The 27,885-nt window shown below is 34.5% G+C and overlaps 2 protein-coding genes across 2 annotated transcripts in view; one reads left to right on the plus strand and one right to left on the minus strand.

The window, feature by feature from the left end:
• Window positions 1-12,165, plus strand: part of LOC119838128 (scavenger receptor class B member 1-like) — a 46,410-nt gene extending 34,245 nt beyond the window's left edge. Inside the window, exons 3-10 of the mRNA XM_038363960.1 lie at window positions 571-734; window positions 4,471-4,615; window positions 8,549-8,749; window positions 9,049-9,276; window positions 9,741-9,855; window positions 10,108-10,258; window positions 10,666-10,807; window positions 11,262-12,165. Coding sequence (XP_038219888.1) covers window positions 571-734; window positions 4,471-4,615; window positions 8,549-8,749; window positions 9,049-9,276; window positions 9,741-9,855; window positions 10,108-10,258; window positions 10,666-10,807; window positions 11,262-11,825 — 1,710 coding nt within the window. The 3' untranslated portion in view covers window positions 11,826-12,165. The remainder of the gene's footprint in view (window positions 1-570; window positions 735-4,470; window positions 4,616-8,548; window positions 8,750-9,048; window positions 9,277-9,740; window positions 9,856-10,107; window positions 10,259-10,665; window positions 10,808-11,261) is intronic.
• Window positions 12,166-19,088: 6,923 nt separating this feature from the next.
• Window positions 19,089-27,885, minus strand: part of LOC119838199 (wee1-like protein kinase) — an 11,390-nt gene continuing 2,593 nt past the window's right edge. The window contains exons 2-11 of the mRNA XM_038364046.1: window positions 25,218-25,327; window positions 24,744-24,881; window positions 24,329-24,417; window positions 23,488-23,705; window positions 23,045-23,191; window positions 22,305-22,453; window positions 21,795-21,920; window positions 21,102-21,229; window positions 20,398-20,564; window positions 19,089-20,012 (exon numbers count right to left, since the gene is read on the minus strand). Of these exons, the coding sequence (XP_038219974.1) occupies window positions 19,832-20,012; window positions 20,398-20,564; window positions 21,102-21,229; window positions 21,795-21,920; window positions 22,305-22,453; window positions 23,045-23,191; window positions 23,488-23,705; window positions 24,329-24,417; window positions 24,744-24,881; window positions 25,218-25,327 (1,453 nt within the window). The 3' untranslated portion in view covers window positions 19,089-19,831. The remainder of the gene's footprint in view (window positions 20,013-20,397; window positions 20,565-21,101; window positions 21,230-21,794; window positions 21,921-22,304; window positions 22,454-23,044; window positions 23,192-23,487; window positions 23,706-24,328; window positions 24,418-24,743; window positions 24,882-25,217; window positions 25,328-27,885) is intronic.

Genomic DNA, 27,885 nt, shown 5'->3' on the forward strand with positions numbered 1-27,885 from the left:
GACAGATTCGAAATTCAAATGTAATATTTTTTTATAATTAAGTGTAACAGTATTTATGGCCAGACTAAGTATTGTACTATGTACATATTAATTAAATTTATTCTATATGATTCTATAGATATAAAGTTAAAGAGCTTGTTTGTTTAAATTCGCGACGTGATTTTTTTCTATCAAATAAAATTTATATTATCATGTGTTAAACAAACAATCAGAATAGCATATATCCTGAAGTATATCATACATATTATGTTTTTAGGCGTTATAAAAAATGCTTTTCTAAATACTAACTATATAATCCTACTATTATAAATGCAAAAGTTTGTATGGATGTGTGTGTGTTTGTTACTGTTTCACGCAAAAACTCCTGAACCGATTGCAATGAAATTTGGTACATAGACAGCTGGACAACTGGAATAACACATGGGCAATAGGGATATAGATTTACAAGGATGAAACCGCGGGGCGCAGCTAGTAAAAAAACTGAAAATACAAATTGCTCGATTAAAAAAACAATAAAATTCTAACGTAACTAAACACTTAAAATAAAAAAAAAAACCTCTTCCTTCACAGAAAATCATTTTTCAAAATGGAGGCGAAATTTTCGAAATGTGGCGGAAGCCGGAAGTGGAGCTTTATGTCAAAGTATATCTCTTCAACGTCACTAACGCTGAGGAATACATGGCTGGGACGGATAAAACTATAAAAATCAAAGAAGTTGGCCCTTTCGTGTATAGGTAAGCTTCAAAATCCATTGATATCCGTTTAGCAGTTTCGATGGGAATTCGTGACGAACAAACAGAATCATCTCTATTCCAATAACAGTTTGATAAGGATAAAGGATGATGATGATGAAGTAATTTCTTATATCTGTTTTATGTTCCGTTTTAAAGGTAAATAGAGCGACTGTGAAAAAATTGCACCCATCCATTGTATGGCCTTGCGAATCGTGGCTTAACCTCAAGTATCTTTTTATTTTTTTAGTCATATCGGGCAACTGAGCTGGCGGTTCGCCTGATGGTAAGTGATCACCACCGCCCGTGAACATTCGCAGAGGTAGTTGTTTTCATAGCGGGGAAATCTTACATAGATACCCACGGCCCCCGGGGGAGAGGTCGTGGGTTATGTCGGATTCCTACCGACTAAAACCCCACTGTGTTCCGTCGAGCCGCATAAGTGAAGGGGCCACGGGTGCTTGTTAGAATTCGTCCGCGGCTAGTACCTGCGAATGCGCTATTAAGTAGTTAGGGATAAGGAAGGGATTGAATCGAAAGAGACTGGGAAGAGAAAAGGAAACGGGCCAGGAAACACAACAAACTAACACAATCACAAACAGTTTTATTATCATAGCCACACATCAATATCAATTACAGCTAGGTATTAAATACGGTAATTCTAAACAAATTAGACTCGTATAAAACAGCGCTAGGTGTAATAAACATCACATAGTAATTAAGCGGTAAAGGAAACCTAGAAACTTAGGTCATAAGTCAATCAGTATGGTGTGCAAAAAAAAATGCTATAAATAAATTATACTCTCAACTGTCTTCTTGGTGCAGTGGTTAACGCGTCAATGTATCGTGGGGTCCTGGGTTCGATTCCCGGTGGGGAATCTGGTGTGCAAAAAAAGAATTCTGAAAATATTTTATATTCTTAACCGTCTCCTTGGTACAGTGATTAACGCTTGAGTGTGTCGAAGGGTCCTGGGTTCGATTCCCGGTGAATACTCAATACGTATCTCGGTCATCACCTATCCCATCTATAAAGAAAACCTATCAGTGGAACAGGTCATCTGCCCCATACCCCACTAGGGAACACGGGACTTCATTATATAATAAAATATTTGGCATAAACAATGTCCTACCAAAACATTACCTGACTGAAATAAATGCTGGAGTTTTCCATGTTTTTTTGAATCTCTTAGGGTTAAAAATATGACGATCTGATCAAAACTTCATAATAAATAAATGTAGGTAGTTCTAAAAAACTCTGAAACATATTTTAATGGTAGATTCAACAAAATTATTTAGTTCCTCGTTTACAGAGTATTCGTAAGGAACTGATTTAATCCTGCCGACCCTAATCAGGATAATAAGATAAACTCATGAAACTATTGTATTGTCGCCGATCCGCGATAAGTGTACAGAGTTTGAATTCAATCTGACCGTTTGAAGTGGGACAGAATCGGGTCTAAAGGAGTTTGATACAAACAATAGTATATAATAATATATAGTAATGTATGCGAAATTCATTGTGGGAGTCGAGCACGCTTCGGCACGAATGGGGCCAGCTCGCACCAGGGAAGTACCACACCCCCACAGAAAACCGGCGTGAAATAATAGCTTGCTATTGTGTTTCGTACAGTGAGTGGGGGAGCCGGAGGCCTATTTCCTCCTCCTAGCCATTCCCAGTTCATTCCTTCTTTCCAGTCATCAATCCTTTCCTTATCCCTCACGCCTTAAAAGCGGGCAGCATTAAAGCGCATTCTCAGAGGTCTGAGCCTCTGCGAATGTTTATGGTCGGTGGTGATCGTTTACCATCAGGCGAACCACCAGCTCAGTTGCCCGCTATGACATAAAAAACATGCTTTTAAATTAATGTTATACTAATACAATTTTTTTTGTTTTGTTTGTGACCAGAAAGCTCTTAAACACTTAGACCAGTTTTAGTAATCCATTTACCATTAGATAGATTTTATCCGGATCAAGCCAGTATTTTATAATTTCATACTAACTATATCCTATAGTATTTAACAAACATCCCTAAAAGTTAATCTAAATATATTTTATTCGTCTATCCGTACACACGGAAGTGCGTCGATTACCGATAATTACCATACTAATTACTGTATCAAGGCGAATTGCAGATCAGTGATTCACAAGAGCCTTTATAGGCTCGGCAATTATGCGTTTTATCGGTTTTTTATATAAAAACCGATAAAATGCACGATTACCGTAAAGTTTTTTGTTGTCACTTCCGATTTAAATTTGTCCATTTCTCGAGATTGCAGAAATATAGATATCACACTATCACAATAAATGTGAATGTTCGTTTGTTTGGATGTTTGTCCGTCAATCGCGCTGAAACTACCGAACGGATTATGATGAAATTTGGTATACATACAGGCTAACAGCTGACTTGGGTGATAGGATACTTTTTATCTCGATTAAATGCTCCCTTGGGATAAAATAGGTATCTTGATGCCCGGGCGAGCCGGGACAGGCGTCTAGTATATAAATAAAGATGGTTAAAGCGGATTTATATTATATTGCTGTGAATTTGTATGTTTGTGTCGCTGTAGGGACATATTTGATGTAGTTCACCTAAAATATAGCTAGATTTATTTGAACCTATCGCGGATCGGTGACAATACAATAATTTCATGTGAGAAAATTTTAAAGAATAGAAAAAATTTGATCACGAGGCGGGATTCGAACCCGCGTTCTTGGCCAAACCGTAGCAACGCCTAGCCTCTCGGCCACCCGTGATCCTGCCACAGTAATCGAATTTCTTCTACTCTTTCGGTTTCATGTGCCTAAGGGACAACCCGCGCCATCTATTGAGATGATTAAGAACCATCACAACCAATACGAAACATTATTTCAATGATTACAATATTGTATCGATGGAACGCGGCCTTTGTTAAATTTTAATATTTCGTTGTATAGCTTTAAAATAGCAAACTAAATAGTTGATTCTATCATTAAATCTCTATAAATATTGTTTTATAAGCTTTTTAAACTATAATTTTCCTTATATCCATGAACAATACTAAAATATCTCTATAACCTCCACTCTTAAAAGAGACGAAAACAAATCACAGATAATATTAGAAATATTACAAGAGCTAGTAATATTATAGTATCTGTACTACATAATTTATAAAGCTGAAGAGTTTGTTTGTTTGGTTTAACGCGCTAATCTTACGAAATACTGGGCCGATATAAAAAATTGTTAGTGTTAAATAGCCCATTTACTAAGGAAGACTTCGGCGTATATAACATCAGGTACTACATGTGTAAAACCGCGGGGCACAGCCAGTAGCATTATTTATTTTATTTATTTATAATAATTAAAACGGTTTTACACCAATAACATTAATTATTAACTATTAATTTTTACATTATATAACATCTCACTTAAATTTATAAATAACTAGCTGCACCCGGCAAACGCTGTTCTGCCTTACTGTTATCATTTAGGGGTATGAGAAATAGATGTTGGCCGATTCTCATAGATACCGCATAAGCACAAAAAATTTCATCAAAATCGGTCAAGCCGTTTCGGAGGAGTATGGCAACGAAAACTGTGACACGAGAATTTTATATATAGAGATATATATGACACAATTACTATTAAATACATTACATAATTACAATTAATGACATTCAGATACAAGTAACAATATCAAATAAAGAAATTTATATAATCTGTGGTTGTATACTACTAAAGATACACACATCACCATTACAGGGAGTTCTTAGAGCACAACGTGACGGAATTCAACGACAACGGAACCCTCTCCGCGATACCCAAGCACCCGCTCGCTTGGGTGGAGGAGCTCTCGGAGGGGAATAAGGAGGATGACGTCCTGTTCCTGCCGCACATCGCTTTATTGGTAAGCACGCACGCACACACACACACACACACGCACACACACACACACACACACACACACACGCACACACACACACGCACACACACACACACACACACACACACACACACACTCACACACTCACACTCACAAACACACACACGCACACGCACACACGCACACGCACACACGCACACGCATGCACACACACACACAAACGCGCGTGCGCATGTTCACACACAATTGTGTATGCACCCACACACACAAACACAAAAAAGCGCGCGCGGGCGAAGCTACATATGCGCATGCACAGTAGCTCACAGCACACACATACACACTGTATACGATAATATGTCATTATAAAAGTGTTTTAATCATATAATAATTATGTCTGCCGCTAGTGCAGGCTTTCTCTCTATAATCAATATATATCTATTGTGAGATTAAACCCTCATAGGAGGCCTGTGCCCCAGCAGAGGGAACATATATGGGCTGATGATGATGATGATGATGATGTGAGATTTAACACAATATCGCAATATAAACAATATTTGAAAAAAAAAACGCTTTAATCATAGAATCAAATTAAATCTCAATTGCTTATAGAAAGGAATCTTACTAATATTATAAATGCGAAAGTTTGTAAGGATGTGTGCGTGTTTGTGGCTCTTCCACGCAAGAACTACTGAACCGATTGCAATGAAATTTGGTACGTAGACAGCTGGACAACTGGAATAACATATAGGCAACTTTTTATCCCGATATTCCTACGGGATACGGACTCACGCGGGTGAAACCGCGGGGCACAGCTGTCCGTTGAAAGTTATTCAAAATCGAATATAAATTATTTACAAACAAACATACAGCATAGCACGCGGTCACAAACGTGTTTAATATATAATAATCACGCTTTAAATCCGTTAAATGTAATTTCAAAACAATCTAAATGATGTTGAAAACATAGATTGTACCAGCATCATTGCCCAAGAGGTCTTTGACCGCAAAACACTATAAATATCAATACATGTTGAAATAACCGTAGCTAAATGCCATTATAAATTGTCTCATTAAACTTTGCTTAATCTTAACTTGCGATTAACTTTAATCAATGGTTTAATCATTGGATAACTTGAGTACTTTGCCAGTTTTAACAACTTAAATAATGTGTAAAAATAAAATGTTTTGTTGAAATTGAAAAATCCGTTTCTATTTACAGTTCATTAATATAACATACTAGCTGCGCCCCGCGGTTTCACCCGCGTAAGTCCGTATCCCGTAGGAATATCGGGATAAAAAGTTGCCTATGTTATTCCGGTTGTCCAGCTGTCTACGTACCGAATTTCATTGCAATCGGTTCAGTATTTTTGCGTGAAAGAGTAACAAACACACACACATCCTTACAAATTTTCGCATTTATAATATTAGTAGGATTTTATACTTAATAACAGATTATTTATTCTGTATAAGCGAATTCTCTATCTGTTACCGAATAACTTTCGACTGGGTGAATCGATTTTGATGATTTTTTTTGTTTATACGACCGGCTTCTTGGTTCAGTGGTTAACGCGTGAGAACCGAGTTGGGCTTGAGCTGGGTTCGATTCCCGGTGGGGATACACAAAAAAAAGTCTCGGTCTGGCAGGACACAGAAGACTGATCACCTACTTGTCCGTAAAGAAAATCGATCAGTGAAACAGATGTACATCATCTGCCCCATACCCCACTAGGGGACACGGGACTTCACTTTTTTTGTAGTTTTGACAATAAGAAAGCCTAGTGTTTTATTTTAAAACACTTATTCAAGTGTGTCGAATTAAACAAACATCACCCAATTACCTTGTGAATTAAGTTATTAAATCCAAGGTGCGCTAACTTGGATGCAAAGTTGCATTGGCCTTTGCATAACTTAATCTACTTAGTCAATGATGAAAAAACTTGGATATAACGTTTGTTTTACATATGTTTTGCATATTTTTGTAGATATATCATTTTCACATACATAGTATAAATTATTTATTAGGGTATAGTGCTAAATACATAAATAATACATAATAATAAATACTTTGTTAAAACTGTAAAATTCGTACTGTATCCCGTAGGAATAAAAATTTGCCTATCTGTTATTCTAATTGTCAAGCTATCTACGTAGCAAATTTCATTGCAATCAGTTCAGCTTTTACGTGATAAAGTAACAAATATCCATACATACATACATCCATACTTATAAACTTTCGCGTTTATTATATTAGTAGTTATTTATGTTTATTTCTGTATTAATGCAATATACATATATTTTTAGTATTTATAGTCAAAGGGGTGACGGCAAAAATGTATTTAAGTATATTTTAAATAGCCATGTACAGCTCTTTGACCATATATAGTACAAGAGATGAGATTTCTTAAAAGATTATATCATTAACCTTTGCGAAAAAATTATATAAAAGATGAATAAGGTAGGACAAACTGACAGATTTATTTTTTATATATGTATCCGTTTTAAGGTAAACATGAAGTTATATTCTGTTTACTTGAACCTAACTCGAAGTCGAACTATTTATAGCTCGTTACCCGACTGCGGCAGATGGAGTAATGTTTCACGAGATTTCACACTAATTATAAAGAGGAAACTTCTATTTATGCATGTTTGAAACGTTTTCACGAAAACCACTGGACCGATTTCGAAGATTCTTTCACTATTAGAAAGCTCATAACTTGATGGTTTGTTACTTAAATATGTTATTAAGTTATATGTAAGAAATGTGTAAACGGATGTCGCAACTTGATAAAATTTTTACTTATTTTTATATTATCACCTATTGCGGAGGTAGGCGGCGGCTTTCTCTGAATGTTCTCATGTTAAGAAAGTCACATGCAATTCAGTCTAGCTGTTTTCGAGTAACAAACTCACGTACCTATCTACCACATTAATATTATAAATGTGAATTTGTTTGCTTCGCTGTGAATCACACTGCAACTGCTGAACGAATTTTGATGAAATTTGGTATACAGACAGGGTATGAGCTGACTAGGGTGATAGGATACTTTTTATCCCGATTGCTCCCTTGGGATAAAACAGGAATCTTGTTATTCGGGCGGAGCCGAGACGAGCGTCTAGTACTAATATAAAATCTACAAAGCTGTATGTATGTAAGAATGCGCTAATGTCAGGAATTAATATACCAATTACAAAAATCCATCCACCGTTGGATACACACGTTATCCCCGAGTGCTATAAGTTATATATACCACGAGCAAACCCGGGGCGAAAGCTAGTTTTCAATAATATATATCCCGGATACGACAAAAGCATTAAAATTCGATTACCATAAAAAACCATAACCCCAGCTTATTGTGTGGATTTCGTTTAATGAACTTTGTATTTTATTTTAATTAATTAAGGCCATGAGTTACATCCGCATTATTTTAATAAATAACAACAATATAACTAAATCGAAATGTGACAGTTATATTAAAAAAAATATAACTGGTACATTTCGGTACTATTAATATAGGCATCATCATCAGCTCATAAGTTCCCACTGCTGGGCACACTGGCCAAGTGTGGTGATGTCACATTCTTCGAACTTCTGTTTCTTTGACCGTACCGAAATGGTGATGAGCATTACCTGATGATAAATTGAAAAATCCATATCTTCTTGCTCGTGTAGTTGCTGAGGTTAGCGCGGCCATACAAACAAACACACAGTGTCTGCGCTCGTGAATCGTGTTTGTTGGATTACATTCACAATAGCGAGCAGCAAATTTTTCCATAAGTCTATCTTTTATCTAATAGTCTAATCTGAAGCCTTTGAGGAAATGACGTAGATCTCTACGACTTTACATCATTAGTATAGATAGCAGTATAGTCTATTTTATCTGTGGTATTGATAAAAAAAACAGTGCATACCTACAATATGAAAAACAGATAGATAATATTCTTTCATATTCTTTACAGAGCATTGCCAATGTAGTATCCCAACAAAGTTTTATGACCAGATTTGGTCTGAACAATCTCATCGGTCTGACAAACAGCCAGCCGTTAGCGAAGATGACAGCTCGCGAATTCATGATGGGCTACAAGTCTGAGTTGATGACCCTTGGCAACACGTTCATGCCTGGCTGGATTTATTTCGATAAACTCGGCCTGATTGACAGGGTATGTATTATTTTGTTTCTAAATGTTCACTAAGTACAGTTTATAAGAAAAGGATATGATGTCTTTATTCATAGAAATATACTATATACTCACATATTATTATTTTAACATCAGGATAACTTTGTCATAAAAAGCAGAAGATCTAGATGTATATGTGTATGTATAGTGTGCTTAAATAAAATAATAATAATAATAATAATATCTTTAAGTATATTTGTAAAACAATAAGACACTTTCTCCTAACTATACTTTCTGTTGTTATTTATATTTTGAACTTATTCATCTTCTAATTCCAACAGATGTACGACTTCAACGGCGACTTCGAAACCATATTCACGGGGGAGACGGATCTAACCATATCCGGTCTGATAGACACATATAGAGGTTCAACCGACCTGCCGCAGTGGTCTGGCACGCACTGCTCCAACGTGCAGTACGCGTCAGATGGCACCAAGTTCAAGAGTGCTTTGACCAGAAACGAAAGTGTACTGTTTTATAGGAAGAGTCTGTGCAGAGCGGCCCCGCTGGTGAGTGTTGTGTTATTGTCATTAGATTCAGTTTATTATACGCTTTGTAGGTTTAAATGCAATACATAATTGAGTTATACATTATAGAGATTTTATTGTAGCTAACTTGATACCTCGGTTTTCCTCCTTTTCCATTGTACATTTTTCAAATTTATTTCTTTCTTTCTTTCTTTCTTTCTTTCTTACAGGGATAAAATAAGTCACACAGACAAAATCTTAAAAATACATGAGAAGTTTTAGGGTACAAAACTAACAAATATTCACCCATCTTTCCATTTATAAAAACAAAAGATGGGCATTTTATTTTACTGGCCTCATACCTTATATATAGTACAAGAACATGTCAAAATGTAAATAAATAAAATTGAGTAGAAGTCAATAGTGTAAATATAAAATACCTACAAGCCTCTTATCCTAGTATATATTTGTGACATTATAGTCTCATATCCCAGTACATATTACAGGTACCAATAAAGGAAGGAGTCAAAAGCGGTCTCAAGGGTCTGATGTACACCTTCCCAGACCACATGCTGGATAATGGGAAATACCAGGAAGAGAACAAATGTTTCTGTCGCTTAGGTGAGTAGAAACAAACACTGAATTAAATATTTATTCACACACACCAACACACACAACTAACAAAAAGCCAAAATACAACATACACACATACATAATAAAAAGAAGGAAATAAGAAAAACATAAACACAAAACAATTTAAGGAAAAGAAAAAAAGGGCTTGATGAAAACTGATAACTTTGAATGAAATTAATACCTAAAAATCATCTATATCGGTTCAGCCGTTAAGTAAAAGGAATAAATCTGTCGCTTCAGGCAAATGTCTCCCCGAGGGTCTGATAGACGTAACAGACTGCTACTACGGCTTCCCAATAGCACTGTCCTACCCGCACTTCTACAAGGGAGACGATGTTCTGTTCAACAAGATTGAAGGTCTGACGCCGGATAAGGAGCTGCATGAGACGAGGTGAGCTGGATTTTCTCATTTATTTATTTATTTATTTATTCATGTTAGACAACAATTATTGACACCAACACAAAAAATGTGAAATGTGTGTGTGTGAGGATGGATGTATGTTTGTAATTCGTTCACGCATAAACTACTGAACTGATTGTAATGAAGTTTGTCTCCACGTTATTATTTCATTGCAATCGCTGGACAACTGGAATAGCACATAGGCAATTAGGCTTTTTATCCCCATATTCCTACGGGATACGGACTTACGCGTGTGAAACCGCGGAGCGAAGCTAGTTTTTTCATAATTTATTAAATAAAAAGCTATTCACGCTTCTTGGGTCAAATAAAATTAAAATTATTCAATATCTTTTACGCATTATATGTAGTGTTTTAACTTATAATCTACTTTTTTCTAGATTTTGGATCCAGCCCGACTCAGGTCTCCCTCTGGATGTCAGCACTAAGTTCCAGATAAACATGGCGCTAGGTGACATCACTTCTATTAAGAATACTGATAAATTTGCCAACATGTACCTGCCATTATTGTGGTTTGATATTGTAAGTATTTAATCTTACTATATATAAATCTCGTGTCACAATGTTTGTCCTCAATGGACTCGCTAAATCACTTAACCGATTATAATCAAATTCGCACACCATGTGCAGTTCGATCCAACTTAAGAAATAGGATAGTTTAAATAATTTTAATTACGATAAATGACAATCCGAGCGGAGCCGGGGCGTGCAGCTAGTAACTATATATAACATTATCTATGTTTGTCACATAAAATGTGTAATTTTTTTTTCCTCTATTGGGGTATGAGGGGTATCACGAATACCGTATTTCTTAATAAATCAATAATATTACACTAATTTTATAAATGTGAAAGTTTGTTGGATGTCTGTCCGTCAATCACGCTGAAACTACTGAACGGATTTTGATGAAATTTTCATATACATTTTTTTCACACTTCATAAAAACAACAGCTAAACAGGTTCATTGTTGTTTCAGCGCATGTACAGCCTCCCATCATCAATGGAGATGCGCTTTAAGATGTATCTCAACATTCTGCCCGTAGTGGAGAATGTCATAATGTATATAACCTTCATATCGGGCGCCATTTTGATTTTCGCAACAATATACATTTTAACATTCAAAATAATGTTCAAATCGTACAAGAAGAATTGGTCAGACGAGAAACGTAACATGAGAGACATTTACGCGCCGTGTGAGATACCGCTGAATGACACGGAGTCTGACAGTCCGGACTCCAAATATGAGATCAGACCGTTCAGATCGCACTCCGACAGAATCAAAGAACTCAGTCAGAAATTGAGCGACAAAGTGTACGACACGGTGCGAATATTCGAGGACAGAAAGAATTCGCTCATCGTTCCCGAAGTGTCCGCGGAAACCAACGACGCCTTCCGGAGTGAAAGCGACAGCGATACGAGGGAGAAGGAGAGCGACGATGATTGTAAATACTTGGAAATAATCGACGACGGTAGTGGGTTCGACGATTATGTCTACTTGGAGAGTGAAAAGTCGAAAACTCTGCGAGAGTTGGATAAATAAACGATGTTCTGCCGGTTTCGCTCGCTGATATGTCCCTGATACGCTATTCGACTTAGAATCTTATTCATTATCATTATAACAGATAAGCGAAAAGGGATGTATGAGGAGGCTGTGCCGGTTGTTAATGTATCGGATTGAATAAGTCACAATTTTAAATTGTGTCCGAATGTATGTTGGTTTATTCTGAAGTCTTTGACAGATATATTTAGGTTGCATTATTAAATACGATATTAAATTGACTATACAGGGAAATGTTATTTCTTGATAGCTAATTAGCTAATAAGTGCTTGGAAGGAGTTAAACTCCAAAATATTTCATTTCGCCTCTAAGTTATGATGTTATAACATTATAAAATCAATCTTTTGAAAAGGAATTTACTTTTATTGTGTATTTTAAAAGCGCTTTATTCATTAAAATACACATCAATGAAAAATATTTTTGTATAAAATGTGAAAGATAATGTATACCTATAAATATCATTCGTTAAAATTTCATGGGAGTTTCAGAATAAGCTGTGTTTAATTTAAATCTTATTAAAGGCTGGTTTAACATTCAACGCTTATTGAATCTTGCCATGAATCTATTGCCTTCATGCACTGTTTTCAGTATTTACATTTAAAATATATATTTACATTTTTATATATTTCTGGTTATCGCAAAGTGAATTGAGTTTAGTCAGACTAATAGCTAGGAGGGAGACGTTTTAGATGGAATGCGGGAGACGATTTAAATGATTTTAGTATTTGACCAGAACGTTTTTTGGGAATATGGATTAAAAAGGGAAGAGAAAAGTTATTAAACTTAGTTAAAAAAAAACGAAGATTATTAAATATAACCGGTATTCGAAAAAATGCATATGTCCATCAAAACCAAATGGATGAAACAAGGAACGTCTCATATTGCTATCCCTCTCTTTTGTTTTTTGTTAGAGCGACATGAAATATGATTAAATTCAATTTAGTTTGTCATTATAGCCAGCTATCGGCATTTAGAAGTAAACTACTATGGAGCTCAAAAATATTGCTCAATTTTTTATACATTTATTATATTATGTCGTAAGGTTGATGATGATTTTATGGGGCCAATCATAAGCTTGAAAATTGACGCTAAAATCGACCAATAGCAAGGCAGGAAATTAAAAATGTCATCATTTTATATCAAATGATGGACAGGATTGCCATGTTGTTTATAATTTTATATGACAGTGACGTTAACGATAAAATAAGTGCAATACAAATTGGGATAAGGCTATTTTGACTAATAATCGACAAATTTATATCGTTTTTATGATTTTTTCTATACGATATTATTATAAGGAAATACATAAAATTTTTCTGAGAGACAATAATAAAAAAAATGTGATCCGTCACGGGACGCCGACGGATGGCAGATGTGAAACATCGACATTATTTTGTAAAAGTAATATGCAGAAAAGAACATATTGTGATAGGAACTAAATACGTCATAATGATAAAATAAATTATTGCGATTTTTCCCAGATAACGATGACTAGTTATTGAATAAACGTTTATTTTCATTACATACAAAAATTTACTTCAAATCGTGACTACTTAATTCGTCGCAACGTCAGAAATCGGTTTTACGTGCGGCTATAGATGTTTCACATCAATAGAAATATTTCTATATCATTTTTAATATAGCATTGCCATATCAAATCAAATGACATCAAAATAACCTTGTCGTTAAGTCTACTTAATTGTCTAATGTATAAGAGATTTAGAGCGACTGTATATTTTATTATTTATGTAATAGATAAGATTCAGACACGTGACTTAATTTTATAAAATATTGCTGAGAAAATAATATTACAATAATTCGTTTGTACCCAGGTGAGATAGATATATGTAATTGCTTCGTCTCTTTCTGATTATCTGCCACAATTCTTTTTTTTTTGTTTGCTTTTGATGATTTTTGTATAATTTATATATTTGTATAAAACCTCACCTCACGTATGAATGTTTGTATGTATGTCTGTGTGATATTCGAGTTAATTAGAACCATTATCTACCTGAATGTGAACAACAAACTAGATTTATTTATATAAGTTGTAAATATAGCTTAAGATGGTTAATAAGGAATAAATTTATTATTATATGCGTGTATTTTATTATAATTCTTACCCAAAAATATGCCATGTGCTTTTTACACACTTAGCAGTAAGGCATTTTTAATAAGTCCTATTAATATCATAAATGCGCAAGTTTGTGAGGATAGATGTGTGTGTGGACGTAAGTTTGTTGCTCTTTCACGCAAAAATTAACTACTGAGAAACTGTATTTTTTATATAAATGAAGAAAATACTCCATAAATATGCAGGCCATTTTATATGGCTACAGCATTTAGAGCCAGAATAGCTGTAATAGGCTCTAAGGCCTAAAAATAAAAAAACACCATCAAATTAGAGAACTAGATCAAATTTAAATGCGACCACAAGGAATGTACCAGCTTCCAAATAAAAAATGATCATCAAAATCGGTTCAGCCAGTCGAAAGTTCCAAGACAACATAGCAAAAAAACTAAATGCAAGGGAAAAACCCAAATAAAACAAACACATACAAACAAGCATTTATTGAATACAATTATTGACAGCGAATATACAAAAAAAAAATTCACAGCTCCCATACAACCAAATCTGGTCAAATCTTCATTCACCCTGAATGCGCCAAATTTACAAATCAACACTTTTTGGTTCATCGTACAACTATTAATCACGACCCTTTATAATCTGTTCCAAACCAAAATGGCGCGAAATAGAAATCAATCGTTTTTTTTTTTACAAAATTTTTTTAAAAAACTCTACCTAAGTACATAAAACATCTTCCAAAACGTATATAATACAATATTTTTGAATACAATTTAAAACGATAATTACTATTGTACATTACAAAATTATTTGGTCGCATTATTCATATATTTTTTTTACAATTTTCGATTGAATTTTGTCTATACATTCTGCAACAGCTGGCTTCTAACTTCATAGTCACATCCCCAAATTTATATTATTTTTTACTTTTCACACAATATTGACCCCTTATCAATTACGAATTAATAATAATAAGCTAATATATTTAAAGTTTCTTGTATACAAATAGTTATTAAGCAAATGAATTTTATTATTATATTCAAACAAAACTACAATTAAAATGAATTTATTCATATAAAACTAGAGTGAAAGGCCATGCTACTATCTCTTTCTAACCTTCATTCAGCAACACTTACGTTTGTAACAATTAATGATCTAACGATATTTGGGAATGGACCAAGCCAGCCCAGCCCACACATAGATTTGACCCAAACAAACAAACAAACAAACACAATGAATTAATCAACCTGAGATCGGTGTGTGCGAGACGCCCCACCAAGTGAGGTAGTCACCATAAATAACGCTAAATGTGTAATAAAACGATCCCTCGAATTTTCGTCAATGGTATGGGGTATTAACTCTCTGGAATGTTCCATTTTGAATTGTATGTGAATTTTTATTGAAATAACAACTGCCTCATTCTTTGAAAGTTGGTAAAAAACAACAGTTTATGGGAGAAATCTAAAATGAGCGCAAAATTTTAATTTGGACTGTCAAAATAATAAATATATTAAAAAATATATGCTTTAATGACTGAATCAACCAAATGATAATAATACGAAAAAAAAAGACCGATCCTTGATAAGTGTACAAAGTTTGAATGAAATCTGTCCGTTTGAAGTGGGTCAAAATCCACATACAATTAAACAAAAAGCTGCAACAAACATACAAACTAAATTGGAACATCCCACGACAGTTCTTGATAACAAAAAAAAAACCAGTATAACGCATATTATTCTCATTGATACCACCATATTGATATATGATATAACCTAGACCTTAGCTTAGTTAAAAATCGAACCTAGGACCTCCCGTTCGAGGCCTACCAATTACCGTAGAAGGCTACAAGGCACTATTATATATTTTATTATACCTACTTAATTATTTATTAGAATATACAACTATACTATGCTAATAATGGGGATATGCCTTACTCTAAAACTTTTTACACCTATTTGATATAAATATTACATCGAATTCTATAAAGCTGCCTACAACTAAGATTTAATATTCAATTCAGGGTTGTCACCTATTTGTAATAAACGATTTTTTTCTAAAAAAAATAAAAGCATAACATACAACTAAACCGTCTTTAAACAGTCAAAACTAGGCTAATTTAAATCGGAGCCTTCAGCTTTCAAATAAAAAAAGAATCATCGAAATTTGTTCAGCCAGCCGAAAGTTCTGTGGAAGGGTACGGTTCTTTTTTTTTTAGTCGTTTGACGGAAAAATTATATGTTAATTAATATATATGTATAGAAAATAATTGGCTGAACCTTGTTGTTAGTATGGGCAATGAACAAACAAAACAATCTTACATCAAATACTAAATTTAAGTTCAATACCGTTAAATAGTCGAAAAAAATTAGTTATTTTCAACTAAACAACACCAGTGATCTGTTTAAATGTACTGTTAGTCATCTCAGTAATTTTAAAGCGTTTCAAAACAAACTGGCGACAACCCTATAATATTACGTATAATAATTTTTTTAATACATATCACAAAACAGTGGAAAATGGAAGAATCAATCGTAATGAGACTTGAAGTCACGTAATGGCAAAGAACACTATTTTGCCAAATTATTATTAACTCGTGCACTAATCGATAAAAAATTCTAATTTTTTTTAAGTTAGGTCATTATTCAGGTTTTCTTAAGGTCTAATTTAGACAGTGGCTCACAATTTCGAAGGATCTTTTTTTTTTAATTTTTTGTTGAGTTTTGGGTAGGGTAGCTTTGTACGTATAAGTTTCACTACAGAAAATGTTTCGATTTGGAAAAATTATATGAATTTTAATAAAAATCATTTAGGGTTGCCTGTATGACATTTTTTGATATACAATTTTTTTTTTTTTACAAACAAATTTATTTCAAACTACCCACCCGCAAAACACAATGCAAGTAAATTTATCATAAATTAATTGAGAACCATGTATTTTTATCTCGTATTATTTCCCAAGCGGGAGTTTTAACCCACGTAATAAGGTTTAATTTTTTTTATTTCTACCTTCACGGCTGGTTACTATTTTGGAAATATATTTTTTTAACTAGATGACGTCACTATGGAGAAGATCAATTTTATTACATTTTACATATTATTGGCGTAATTAAACATTAGGTTGTCTAAATTTTCATCCATTTGCAATTAAATTAAGCATAAGGCACTTTAGGATTAAAAACTAATTCAACATTGAAAGACAGCAATTACATTTAAATTATTTAAGTATTTTTATGCGACACTGGTGTTCTTGCGATGCAAGGTATACATAAAAACAAATTACCATCTCTTACAGACGGTAAGATTTTATGTTTATTTATACATATTTCGTATAATAATTCTATTGGATGGGAGCTTGCATATGTGTTCAGATATGGCATGTATTTAATATAGCATTAAATATTGACACATCTGCGCACAATGTTTCTTACTCTATGGTCAAACCTGGGCAGTCAACCTTTTTTTGCGATTTTTTCTTTTTTAATTTTTACTTTAGAAAAAAATGAATTTTAACTTTCGAACTAGTTTTATTTATTGAAAAATATGTGGAAAAAAGTTATTACTGCTACGCGCAATGCGAAAATTTTTAAAACTAATTATTAAGGCACGTTTTAGGAAGTCTAATTTTATAATAGCACTGATTAAACACGTCATTATTTGAGTATTTTTTATATAATCCATATTAGAGGTAAGCAAGTACTGTAAATCGTTTTTTTATTTGTTATTGTCCTTACTGAGAAATTTATAGTTTAATTATTCTAAATTAGAAATATATGACAGTTGAAGCGTTTATTTAATTTGTGTTTAATCGGATTTAAAAATCTATTTAAAAGTTATATTTAACCTGACTACGGTCATGGTCCTAGAAGTTTTTAAGGCATTAAATTAATATCTGTTTAAAATGCATTATTTTCTTTTAAAACTTAAGTGATAAAATAAAATTAATTATATACGTAGTATGCGAAAATGTAACTTACTTATTAAATATATATTAAAGATTATTATCCATTTTTAATATTATTTTAATTGTGTAATAAAAAAAAATACCATAAAATAATTTATGAACCAATTAATTGTGGCTATTTTATCACTTAAGTTATAAGCTTGAGTTAAGTTAAATGCATATTTTATGAACTTAAAATAGCATTCTACGATACACATAAAAAAAATCAATATTTTTAATTTTTTAATATTTTTTAAGCACTGTATTGGTTAAAAGGTGGGTTCCAGTAAGTTAGGTGGTATTTTACGCTAAGTTATAATAAATATATATCGCTATTTACACGTTCAATATCGACAAAAAAAAATCATCGAATATTTAATTATTTGTCCTTTTTATCTAATTTTTAATTGAGTTGACGCTACATCAGTTGAATAACGTAAGTGATACATTACGGCCCGTATACATTACCTTTATTTATTTATTAAAAGCAATGAATATGAAACGAAAATCTATGGCCAATATATATGTAATATATTAATTATATAATATCCATGTATTCTTCTTTTATATAACCGAAAATGTGAACAGACTATTTTTATATTCGCCAAATATTTCAGCTCAGTTTCACGACTAGCTGATAAGTCACAGATAGCTTATCTAACGCTGCTCGACACACATTTTCATACATTACTAGCTGCGCCCCGCGGTTTCACCCGCGTAAGTCCGTATCCCGTAGGAATATCGGGATAAAAAATAGATGTTGGCCGATTCTCAGACCTACCCAATATGCTTACCAAATTTCAGAGGAATCGGTCAAGCCGTTTCGGAGGAGTATGGCAACGAAAACTGTGACACGAGAATTTTATATATTAGAAGATTTGTCTTATTCAACTGTGAGATAAGCTAAAGGGAACATATCTAGATGTTATCAAACCGCTCATAATTATTATATATGTGTATATGTGTGTGTGTATATAAAATGCTAAATGCACCTTTAAAAAAAATATATCTATAGAAATGTTGCCATCGCCTATTATTATTGTCATAGATTAATTGTCGAAGAAGATTTTTATAGTCTGTTTACATTTTCTGCCATTAAATAAACAAGTGAAATAATGTATGGGTTCAAAGATGAATATATTACTATATTATTAAAACAAATATGGCGTTAATGTATGGTCGGGTGGATGTAAGATACAAAAAGATCGACAAATGTTAGATTTTTCTATAATCATAAAACATTTTTTATGTGTACTAAATGTAAAAAAAAAGTTATAAGCATTTTAACCTTAAAAATCTGTACCCTCCATCGAATTGTCCGAGCTAGACCAACTCTAAGTGGACACGGAACGCACCAAAGCTTTCAAAATTAAAATTAAACATCAAAATCGGTTCCGCATCCGAAATCTCAGAGATAACAAACCCCAAAAAAAAAAAAAACAGTTAAATTGAAAAATCGAAATCCTCTATTTTTGAATTCGGTTGAAAAACCCTTGCCATACACACAATAATCTAAGAATACACCCATTAACCCATACATTTCACAAAAGTTGAAAATTCTCAAAGCCGGCTTGCTCACATTTCAATCATCACCAATCACTGTCTAAATCATCTCATCATCATCATCATCATCATCATTACCAATCATAATAATTGACTCAATATAAACAATTGGACTCGCACAAAAAAGGTCGTAAACATTATCCGTTGTAGAAGTGAAACGTAAAATATTCCATTGTAATTAACACCTTATGCCGTGGCAGTAACGTTCAAAGTCTATTGTATCGCTCGTTACAAAACTCTGCCAAGCGCGCACGCGCAGGTAGAGTTTTACATCGGACAATTTACGAGCCAATACAGATCCAATTGTTTATCGTACATCAAATATATTTCGTATCAAATTCGGGCCACGCTTGTATAATATATCTTATACATAAACATATATGTTATATATATTATATGCTAATTCTTTTTACCCCGCCTGTCCGTCCGTCTGTCTGTATGTATGGGCGCGGTCACGGAACGGAGCATCTCGTCGATGTTCGTATCGAAGCGCCGATGTTGCAGCCTTTTTGCGGCTCGCGTTTTGAATTTCGCCGATTCCTGATTCGCTAGCGAGTTGGGCGTTAGGGACTGGAGGCATCTGGGAATAGAAAAAAATATATATATTTATGTAATTATATATTTATATATATATTATATTGATTATAATGAAGAAATATACGAAGGAAACCTATATAGCTGTCTTTTTCTTACACTGGAATTAGTACTACTTTAAGAAATCACGGTGGCCACCCAGGACAAAATGGAAAAGATGAAGTAATTTTTTATTCTTCTATATATTTCATATTTTAAACTCTATACCGGCCATCTTGAGGCATTTATTCTATTTCTAAAAGTAACTTTTCGTATTTGGAACGTCAAGAAATTCCACATGACTGCATGGAATTTAAAATTTAGAACTACACACAGGTGCGGCGGTCAATTTGAGATTATCAATTCAAATTCAAATTTCGAACGTCACTCACCTGGCGGCCATCTTGAGTTTGTTGTGCAACATCTGATTCTTCAGTTCGGCAGCCGCCAGTTCCCTTCTCAGTTGCGCTTTACTCTTGTTCCCAGTCGGGTGTAGTAACGGGTGTCTTCGCAGTCTCGCTGCCGAGGGACGCTGCGTCGGGTCGGGGTCGACCATTTTCTGAATGAATGAATGAATGAATGAATGAATAATTATTTATGAATAAATTTTTGAAGCGAGGTTGATAAATTAATTTTGCTCTCTAGTGTTGCAAGTAAATGTATATTTAAAGGATTATTACAGTTTTTCAACCGTCTACAAGTACTTTTTTTTTAATCTGTAACCTCACAACTTTCGACATCGACTCACCGCTTCGCAAGCTTTAAATTCGGAATAGTTTACAATAATATGTATCCTCTTGAAACACTATGTTAAAAAAAAACCTTCAAAACTCACTGCGTGTTAAAGATTCAAGCACACCCATGTCCATATGGACAGACGGAGAAGGCAATTTTGTTCTATACTACATAGTGATAAGAATTCAATGTTATCATCGAAAACGTAACAATTTAAATATATATACAAATAAATATATCTACAAAAAAAAAACAGCTGAAAAGGAGCTTTTAAAAAACTGATATATATAGAGTATATAATATGATTTTTTTTTCCCAAAAAAAAAAAAAAATCCCTAAACCCCTCAGGCCACGCACGTACCTTCAAGAGCTGGTTGAACTCCCGCGACAGGTGCGGCAGGTCGGGCAGGCGGCCGTCGCGCGCCGCGTGCCACCGCGGCCCGTTCTTCGGCAGCGGCCCGCCGCCGCCCGCCTCGAACAGCGTCAGCCCTGCACGTTGTATACATATATATATATAAAAAAAATCCTGGGTCATGATGTACGTTCCCCAATGAACTCTTCACCAACTCAACCTATTTTGATTTAGCATTTTATGTGTTATTTGGTCCAACTTAAGATATAGGATAGTTTTTATTTCGATTGATTTTCCCAATAATTTAATATTTAACAATAAATTTAGCCACAGCCACAGCAACGCGTGGCCGGGTATACTAGTATACATATATATATATATATATATATATATACACATGTTATATTTTGTGTGGGAATCGAGCGCGCTTCGGCACGAATTAGGCCGGCTCGGCATCAGAGGAGTACCACACGCGCACAGGAGACCGGCGTAAAATAGTGGAGGGAGCCGGAAGCCTGTTCCCCTTTCCTCTTCTCTCTACTCTTCCCATCCATTCCTTCTTTCCACTCGTCAATCCTTTAAAAGCAGGCAGCGCCTCCCCAGCGGCACTACCTCTGCTCTGTTCAAGAGACGGTGGTGATCGCTTACCATCAGGCCAACCACCAGCTCAGTTGCCCACTGTGTAATAAAACTCTAACTCACCAAAGGCAAATATATCGGCCTTAGTTAGATGCGTGAAGTCCTCCTGCAGCACCTCCCGGGGCAGGTAGCGGCAGTCGCCCTCCTCCACGGAGGGGGAGGACACGCAGGTCACGTGGCCCAGGTCACCTGGAACACAAATTGTCTACTGATACACTGTTGGTCTCGAATCGCCTTATCCAGCCATTTCACTTATTCCCCTTCAGTGATGCTTTCTTTATTGGACAAATGAACAGGCAGACACACAAGAGTTTATTTTACATTTATAATATCAGTTCAGTGGTTTAGGAGTGAAGAAAAAACAGCCAAAAGACAGGCGAATGTACAGAGAGTTTCTTTTTCAATTATAATATTAGTTCAGTGGTTCAGGAGCGAAGAAGAGACATAAAAAACTCAAAGTCAAATATTTATTTATTCAAAATAAAAAAATCTCTTTTAAAATAATATCAATTTTAATTCTACATAATATGTAACATGTACAAAGTATAGAGTATGTATGTATGTATGACTCACCAATCTTATACTTATGCTTCGGCACAATCGGATGGTCATCATCATCATAGCCATCATCAGACTCCGTATGCGAGGCAACCTCCTCGCGACATATGAAAATGTTCCCCGGCTTCACGTCCATGTGCACCAGTTGGAGGGAGTGGATGTAGCTGGGGGGGAGACAAACGGACAAAGAGATCAAACATCAATTTCATTTGTTTGTTTTAAAATTACTCGCAATTTATAGAAAGGGACGTTCTCAGTTCGACTGTGTGTTTTATTTTTTTTTGGACTTGTTTCCTCATTGCTATTGACTGAGCGAAACCGATTTTGATGATTCTATTTCTGATAGAACTTGAGGCCTCCCGACACCATTAAATTTGGTATTGTTTAATAATTTGAAGGCATTTCGGTTCATCATTTAAAATCTTCATCTTTATAATTATCAGGCCAAATATATGTTCCCACTGCAGGGGCACAAACCTCTTATGAAGTTTAAAAGAAATATTCCATTATTATTATTATTTTTATGTAATAGCAGGCAACTGGGCTATGTTCGCTATTATGATTTGTTGTGTTTGTGTGTGTCTGTGTGTGTATGTGTCTGTTAATATTCTTTTCTTTTCTTTCTTTCTTTGATGGCAAGCGATCACCACCACCCACGAACATTGTCAGACGTATCCCTGCAAATGCGTTTAAATCACCTCTCCCTCTCCCTTTTTTTCAGGAGCCGGTTGACGAACAAACAAACAGACACTCACGCCAGCCCATCGCTGATGTGCGCCAACAGCAGAAGCAGCTCGCTCTCCGGCAGGGCTCCGCCCTCGATCACCTGCTGCAGCGAGCCGCCGTCGCAGTACTCGTTCTGTATTATCATGTGATCGTCCTCCGCCCACGCTGAGTAGTATCTGTGAATAGATATAATATAAATGAGATAATGATTCTCTCCCCGCCAAATACACCCCCCTTTTTTTTTGTTTTTACTATTATCGTAACAATGCGTGGGTGCAAAATGAAATACCCCTTATTAATTATATTAATATTAAATATTAATATTACCCCTTCTCCTCACCCTACTTTTTAATATTCAAGCTACAAACCCCCAACAACATGTGGATATTTTCTTAGCATATTTTTTTCAGTTTTTCTGCAGCCCCCTCTTTTTGCATATTTTTGTTTATTTTCTGTCTGCCCCCCCCCTCACCTAACGACGTGCGGGTGCTTCCCGAGCGCCGCGTGCGCGTACACCTCGGTGAGCGCGGCGCGCTCGGCCGCCGAGCCGGCGACGGGCCGCAGCGAGCGCTTCAGCGCGTACACGCAGCCGTCCAGCTTGTTCACGCAGCGCGCGACGCGCCCGAACTGCCCGCGCCCGATCAGCCCGAGCTCGACGAACTCCACGTTGTAGCGGGATATGTTCGATTCCTGGTTGGTGGGGACGAAAAATTAAAAAAAAAAAGAAAAAACAATAAAAAAAACCAGTGAACTTCACGTTGTAGCGCGATATGTTTGATTCCTGGTTGGTGGGAACGAAATTAAAAAAAAAAAACGATTTGAAAAAATGACAAAAAAAATGATTGGAACAATTATAACACTCTTTACGGCTGTTACCTATGGCCCTGGAAGAGATCTCTTCTAAGTGATAAGACCGGCATAAAAAATTTTACTTGTACACTTTTAGCCCGTGTTATTTTTAAGGAATTCTTTCTTTGTACACTTTTGGTTAAGAGTGAATGAATAAAAAAGTAAAATATACGTACAGATTCAATTCAATTTCGAAACAGAGTTACACACATGTTAGCTAAGTTTAACATGAACATTTGACTGCAAAGATAATTACTATTTTTAACAAAAACTAAACTGCCTTCAAATGGTCAGTATTAGACAAAATTTTTAAATAGAACACACACACACATTCACCGGAATCTATCGGAGGAATCCATCAATTTGTTCACACTAAATTGTGAACATAAGCTAAAATAACATATATATCTTAGCTAGCGCTTTCGCATGCAATCGCTTGAAAGCTAATAGACATAATAACATACCCTCAATCTTTTCGCCGGTTGTTCGGGGGTGGCGTCACCCCACGTTGGTGTTTTAGACAATGCACGTTTCTTCTTATTCAACGCTTGGCCTGGAGATAAAACGACATTTGAAACAGGTGAAGCTAATAAAAATCTTGTATGTAACCGACTCCTTTGCACTTAACTTTAGCCCACTTCAAACTAAGTATCTACACTAATTTTCATACAGTGAAAGATTAACAAATATACATAAAGTCTTTTCACTGTACAAATGAGAAATTTTGAAAGAATAAAAAAAAACTATCAAGAGGCAGGATTCAATTAATACATACAGTCTGTCATACTTTTGCATTGATTATAGTTAGATTCTCTTGTAACTCAATAAAGAATTTAAATTTATTCATTCAAAGCTAAGCTTTCCAAGCTTTCCACTCACCAACAGGCGTAAAAGGGTTGATGTTAGCCAGCGGCCTGGTCGTTCTGCTGTCCTCTATCTCGTCCGGTGGCAGACTGCCCAGTGCACTGTCCTCGTCCGATGGTGGGTGCAAGTGGTGGCTGGATCCTGACGGCATGCCTGTTCAATATTGTTGTGGTTAGTGATTTTTTTTTGTATGTATCTAAAATATCAATAAGGCAGAAAGTATATTAAAACTTTTTGATGCAATTATTTATGAATATAATCAAATCAACTTTTATGAGAAATTTTGAAACAGAAAAAAATTTGATTCGAACCCGCGTTTTTCGCCAAACCGTAGCAACGCCTAGCCTCTCGGCCACCCGTGATCTCGCCACAGTAATCGAATTTCTTCTACTCTTTCGGTTTTATGTGCTCAAAATTTCTCATTTATAAAGCATTTCAATGCTATGAAACAAAAAATTTAAATTAACTTCAACTTAAATGTTTACTCACCCGATGGAACTTCAAGTTTTGGTGGAAAGAGTCTACATCGCGACACATGGTGGGATGGTGTTGAGCATTTTTCTAGAAGGGTTTTCGGCGTGTGTGGACTATCGAATAATCTAGAGGAAATTTGAATATTTTTATTATTTATTGTAATCTCTTTAAATAAAGTTATGAAAGACGGAAGTAATTGGTTTTATAAAATCTACTGAGACAGTCTTATATATAATATATTTGTGATCTCTGCCAGAGAACTGGGCAGAAAAGATATACCTGCATGGTTTCGTCAATTATATATTTGTTAAACTTTGAAGTTGATTAAATTTAATTAATTAAGTTTTCTTTTTCCTTTTTTACGGAATATGTTTTTGATTTCAACTTTAATGGGGTCAATCACGAATTCTTTTGCTGTTGCTTTAACTTATAACGGACAAGAAAGTATTTTTTTCCCTCAACATTACTTATTTATAAAAAGCACTCAACCTTCAAATTGCAAGAATAAGATCAAATTTTAATGGGACCAAAATTTTCAAATAAAGGAATCATCAAAATCAGTTCACCCAATCAAATATTCTCAGGTAACAAACAAAAAACAATTATACAGTAGAATCGAGAACTTCCTCTTTTCCATTTGAAGTCGGTTGATAAACATTTTTACTTGATAATAATTCGTAAATAAGCAGAAACAAAAATCAACAACAGTAGCATACTGACGAGCTATTTTCGTCTATTATTACGTAATAAAATGCATGTAAAGTTTCGAACGCACCTGAGGATGTGAAAGAAAAAAAAGACCTTAAGATAAAAATGGATGTGACAGATGCAGGTAAAAAAAACAAAGAGACGCCTTGATGTATATCGTATCCTATTTCTAAGAGGTTAGAGATGACATTTGTTTGATAAATCCAAATATACATCACAACAAAAGCACATACAACAAAATGAGCCGAGTTTTTCGAGACCTTCGCGTACACAATGGAAAAGGATCAACAGCACCTTGTGACAAGGTGCAAATTTGTATAACAGGTTTTTTTTTTTCAAGGTGTTACCATTATGTAGTTATTTTTTTGTGCCAAAATCGTAGGAGTTAGTGGGCAGATGTCAGCTGTTTCGATCATATGTTTTATTGTTGTGTATAACTGTAATGTAACTGATTTTCAACCGAAATTTCGCCGTCGTGGGAACATCGATTCGAAATTCGAAAGTAGTTACACCTTCATAGATTAACTCTAGATCATGGGTCAAATGTCAAAGAAATTTCAGAGTAACTAAGTGTGTTACTTGGATATTCCACAGCAATTATCACTCCTTCAACAAACCTATATATAATAAATATACATAATTTATTTTTGCTTAATATAAGAACACTAGTATTTTCATTATGTGTTTCATTATACGCGTAACGCTAACGACATAATTTAATTGATGATTAATTTAGTTGAATTGACCTGACTGAATCATTTTGATTAATTTTAGTCTCTTATTGATCTACAATTGGCCTCTTTAGGACATTAAGCTGGCTTTTATGAATTTAATTTCTGGAATGCAATACAGTACTTTCATAAGCCTACTACCTACATACATACATACATTGTTCATACACCCACTAGCATATCCACATAAATTATTTGCTGAAAGGACCCGAGGTGCTCTCCTTTTTATGTGCTTAAAATTGAGATTGAACTTGATCATGTCCCAGAAAAGTTAATTGGGATGATTTGTTTTATATGTCTTTAGTTTCTTGATAACTTCTACTTTTAGTAGGAATAACCAATGCAGAAGCGAGTTAATATCTAACAATAATAATTCAGTTGCCTATAAAGTGAAAATTATTTCACGATAAACGAAAAAAGGGGAAGGTACACACTATAAACCTCCAATGAAATATGATAGTAAAATACTGTAGTTAAATATTTAAAGGACTTATTATTTTATCTCTTTTATGTTTAATACAAATGAATATAACATATAACCTTTACTAATAAAAGACGCCAATTTTTCAACTTTTAAAATAGTTATGAATAAACATTACTAAAATTGTAGAATGACTATTTAAAAACACACAAAATGCAGCTAATTTTTATCTAACACCTTCATAACATCACTTTCGACAGAGATGAATAGCAAATTGCAAAACTGGTAATCCAAAAAACCAGTTTGACCGAAACATTTGCAAGGAATCGAGTCAACAATGCCAAAACCTGTTGAAAAAACTGACATGTTGTTAGGAAATCAAACACGTTGGAACGTGTCGAATTTGATGTTAATCCTGTACTATGTGGAATGTTTATTCATTTAATGGTGCATTTACAGATTCGTGATTGCTATACGCTTCGTGAATCGAGGATATTTTCAATAAATAAATTTATATTATTCAATAGAAAACATCATCCGGATTTGAATGTCAATCTGTGTGCAGAGTATAAGTGTAAAATTAAACTACAAACTACATATTAATGGTTTCGACACGGTTTTGAAATTTTATGTGAATTGGAACATTCAATTTTGCAATCCAATTTATTATTCACAACAGACCTTCCAAATACGAAAGAGGTGTTCAATTTGAACGATTTTTTCTTTGGCTTTTTACTCATTAACTGTGTTTTAAACTAAGTGACTTGTATATTTTTGTATATGAAAGATAATTTAGAGGAAATATTTTTTTTTTTTTTTTTTT

Source organism: Zerene cesonia, unplaced genomic scaffold (assembly GCF_012273895.1).
Source record: "Zerene cesonia ecotype Mississippi unplaced genomic scaffold, Zerene_cesonia_1.1 Zces_u001, whole genome shotgun sequence".
Lineage (NCBI taxonomy): Eukaryota > Metazoa > Arthropoda > Insecta > Lepidoptera > Pieridae > Zerene > Zerene cesonia.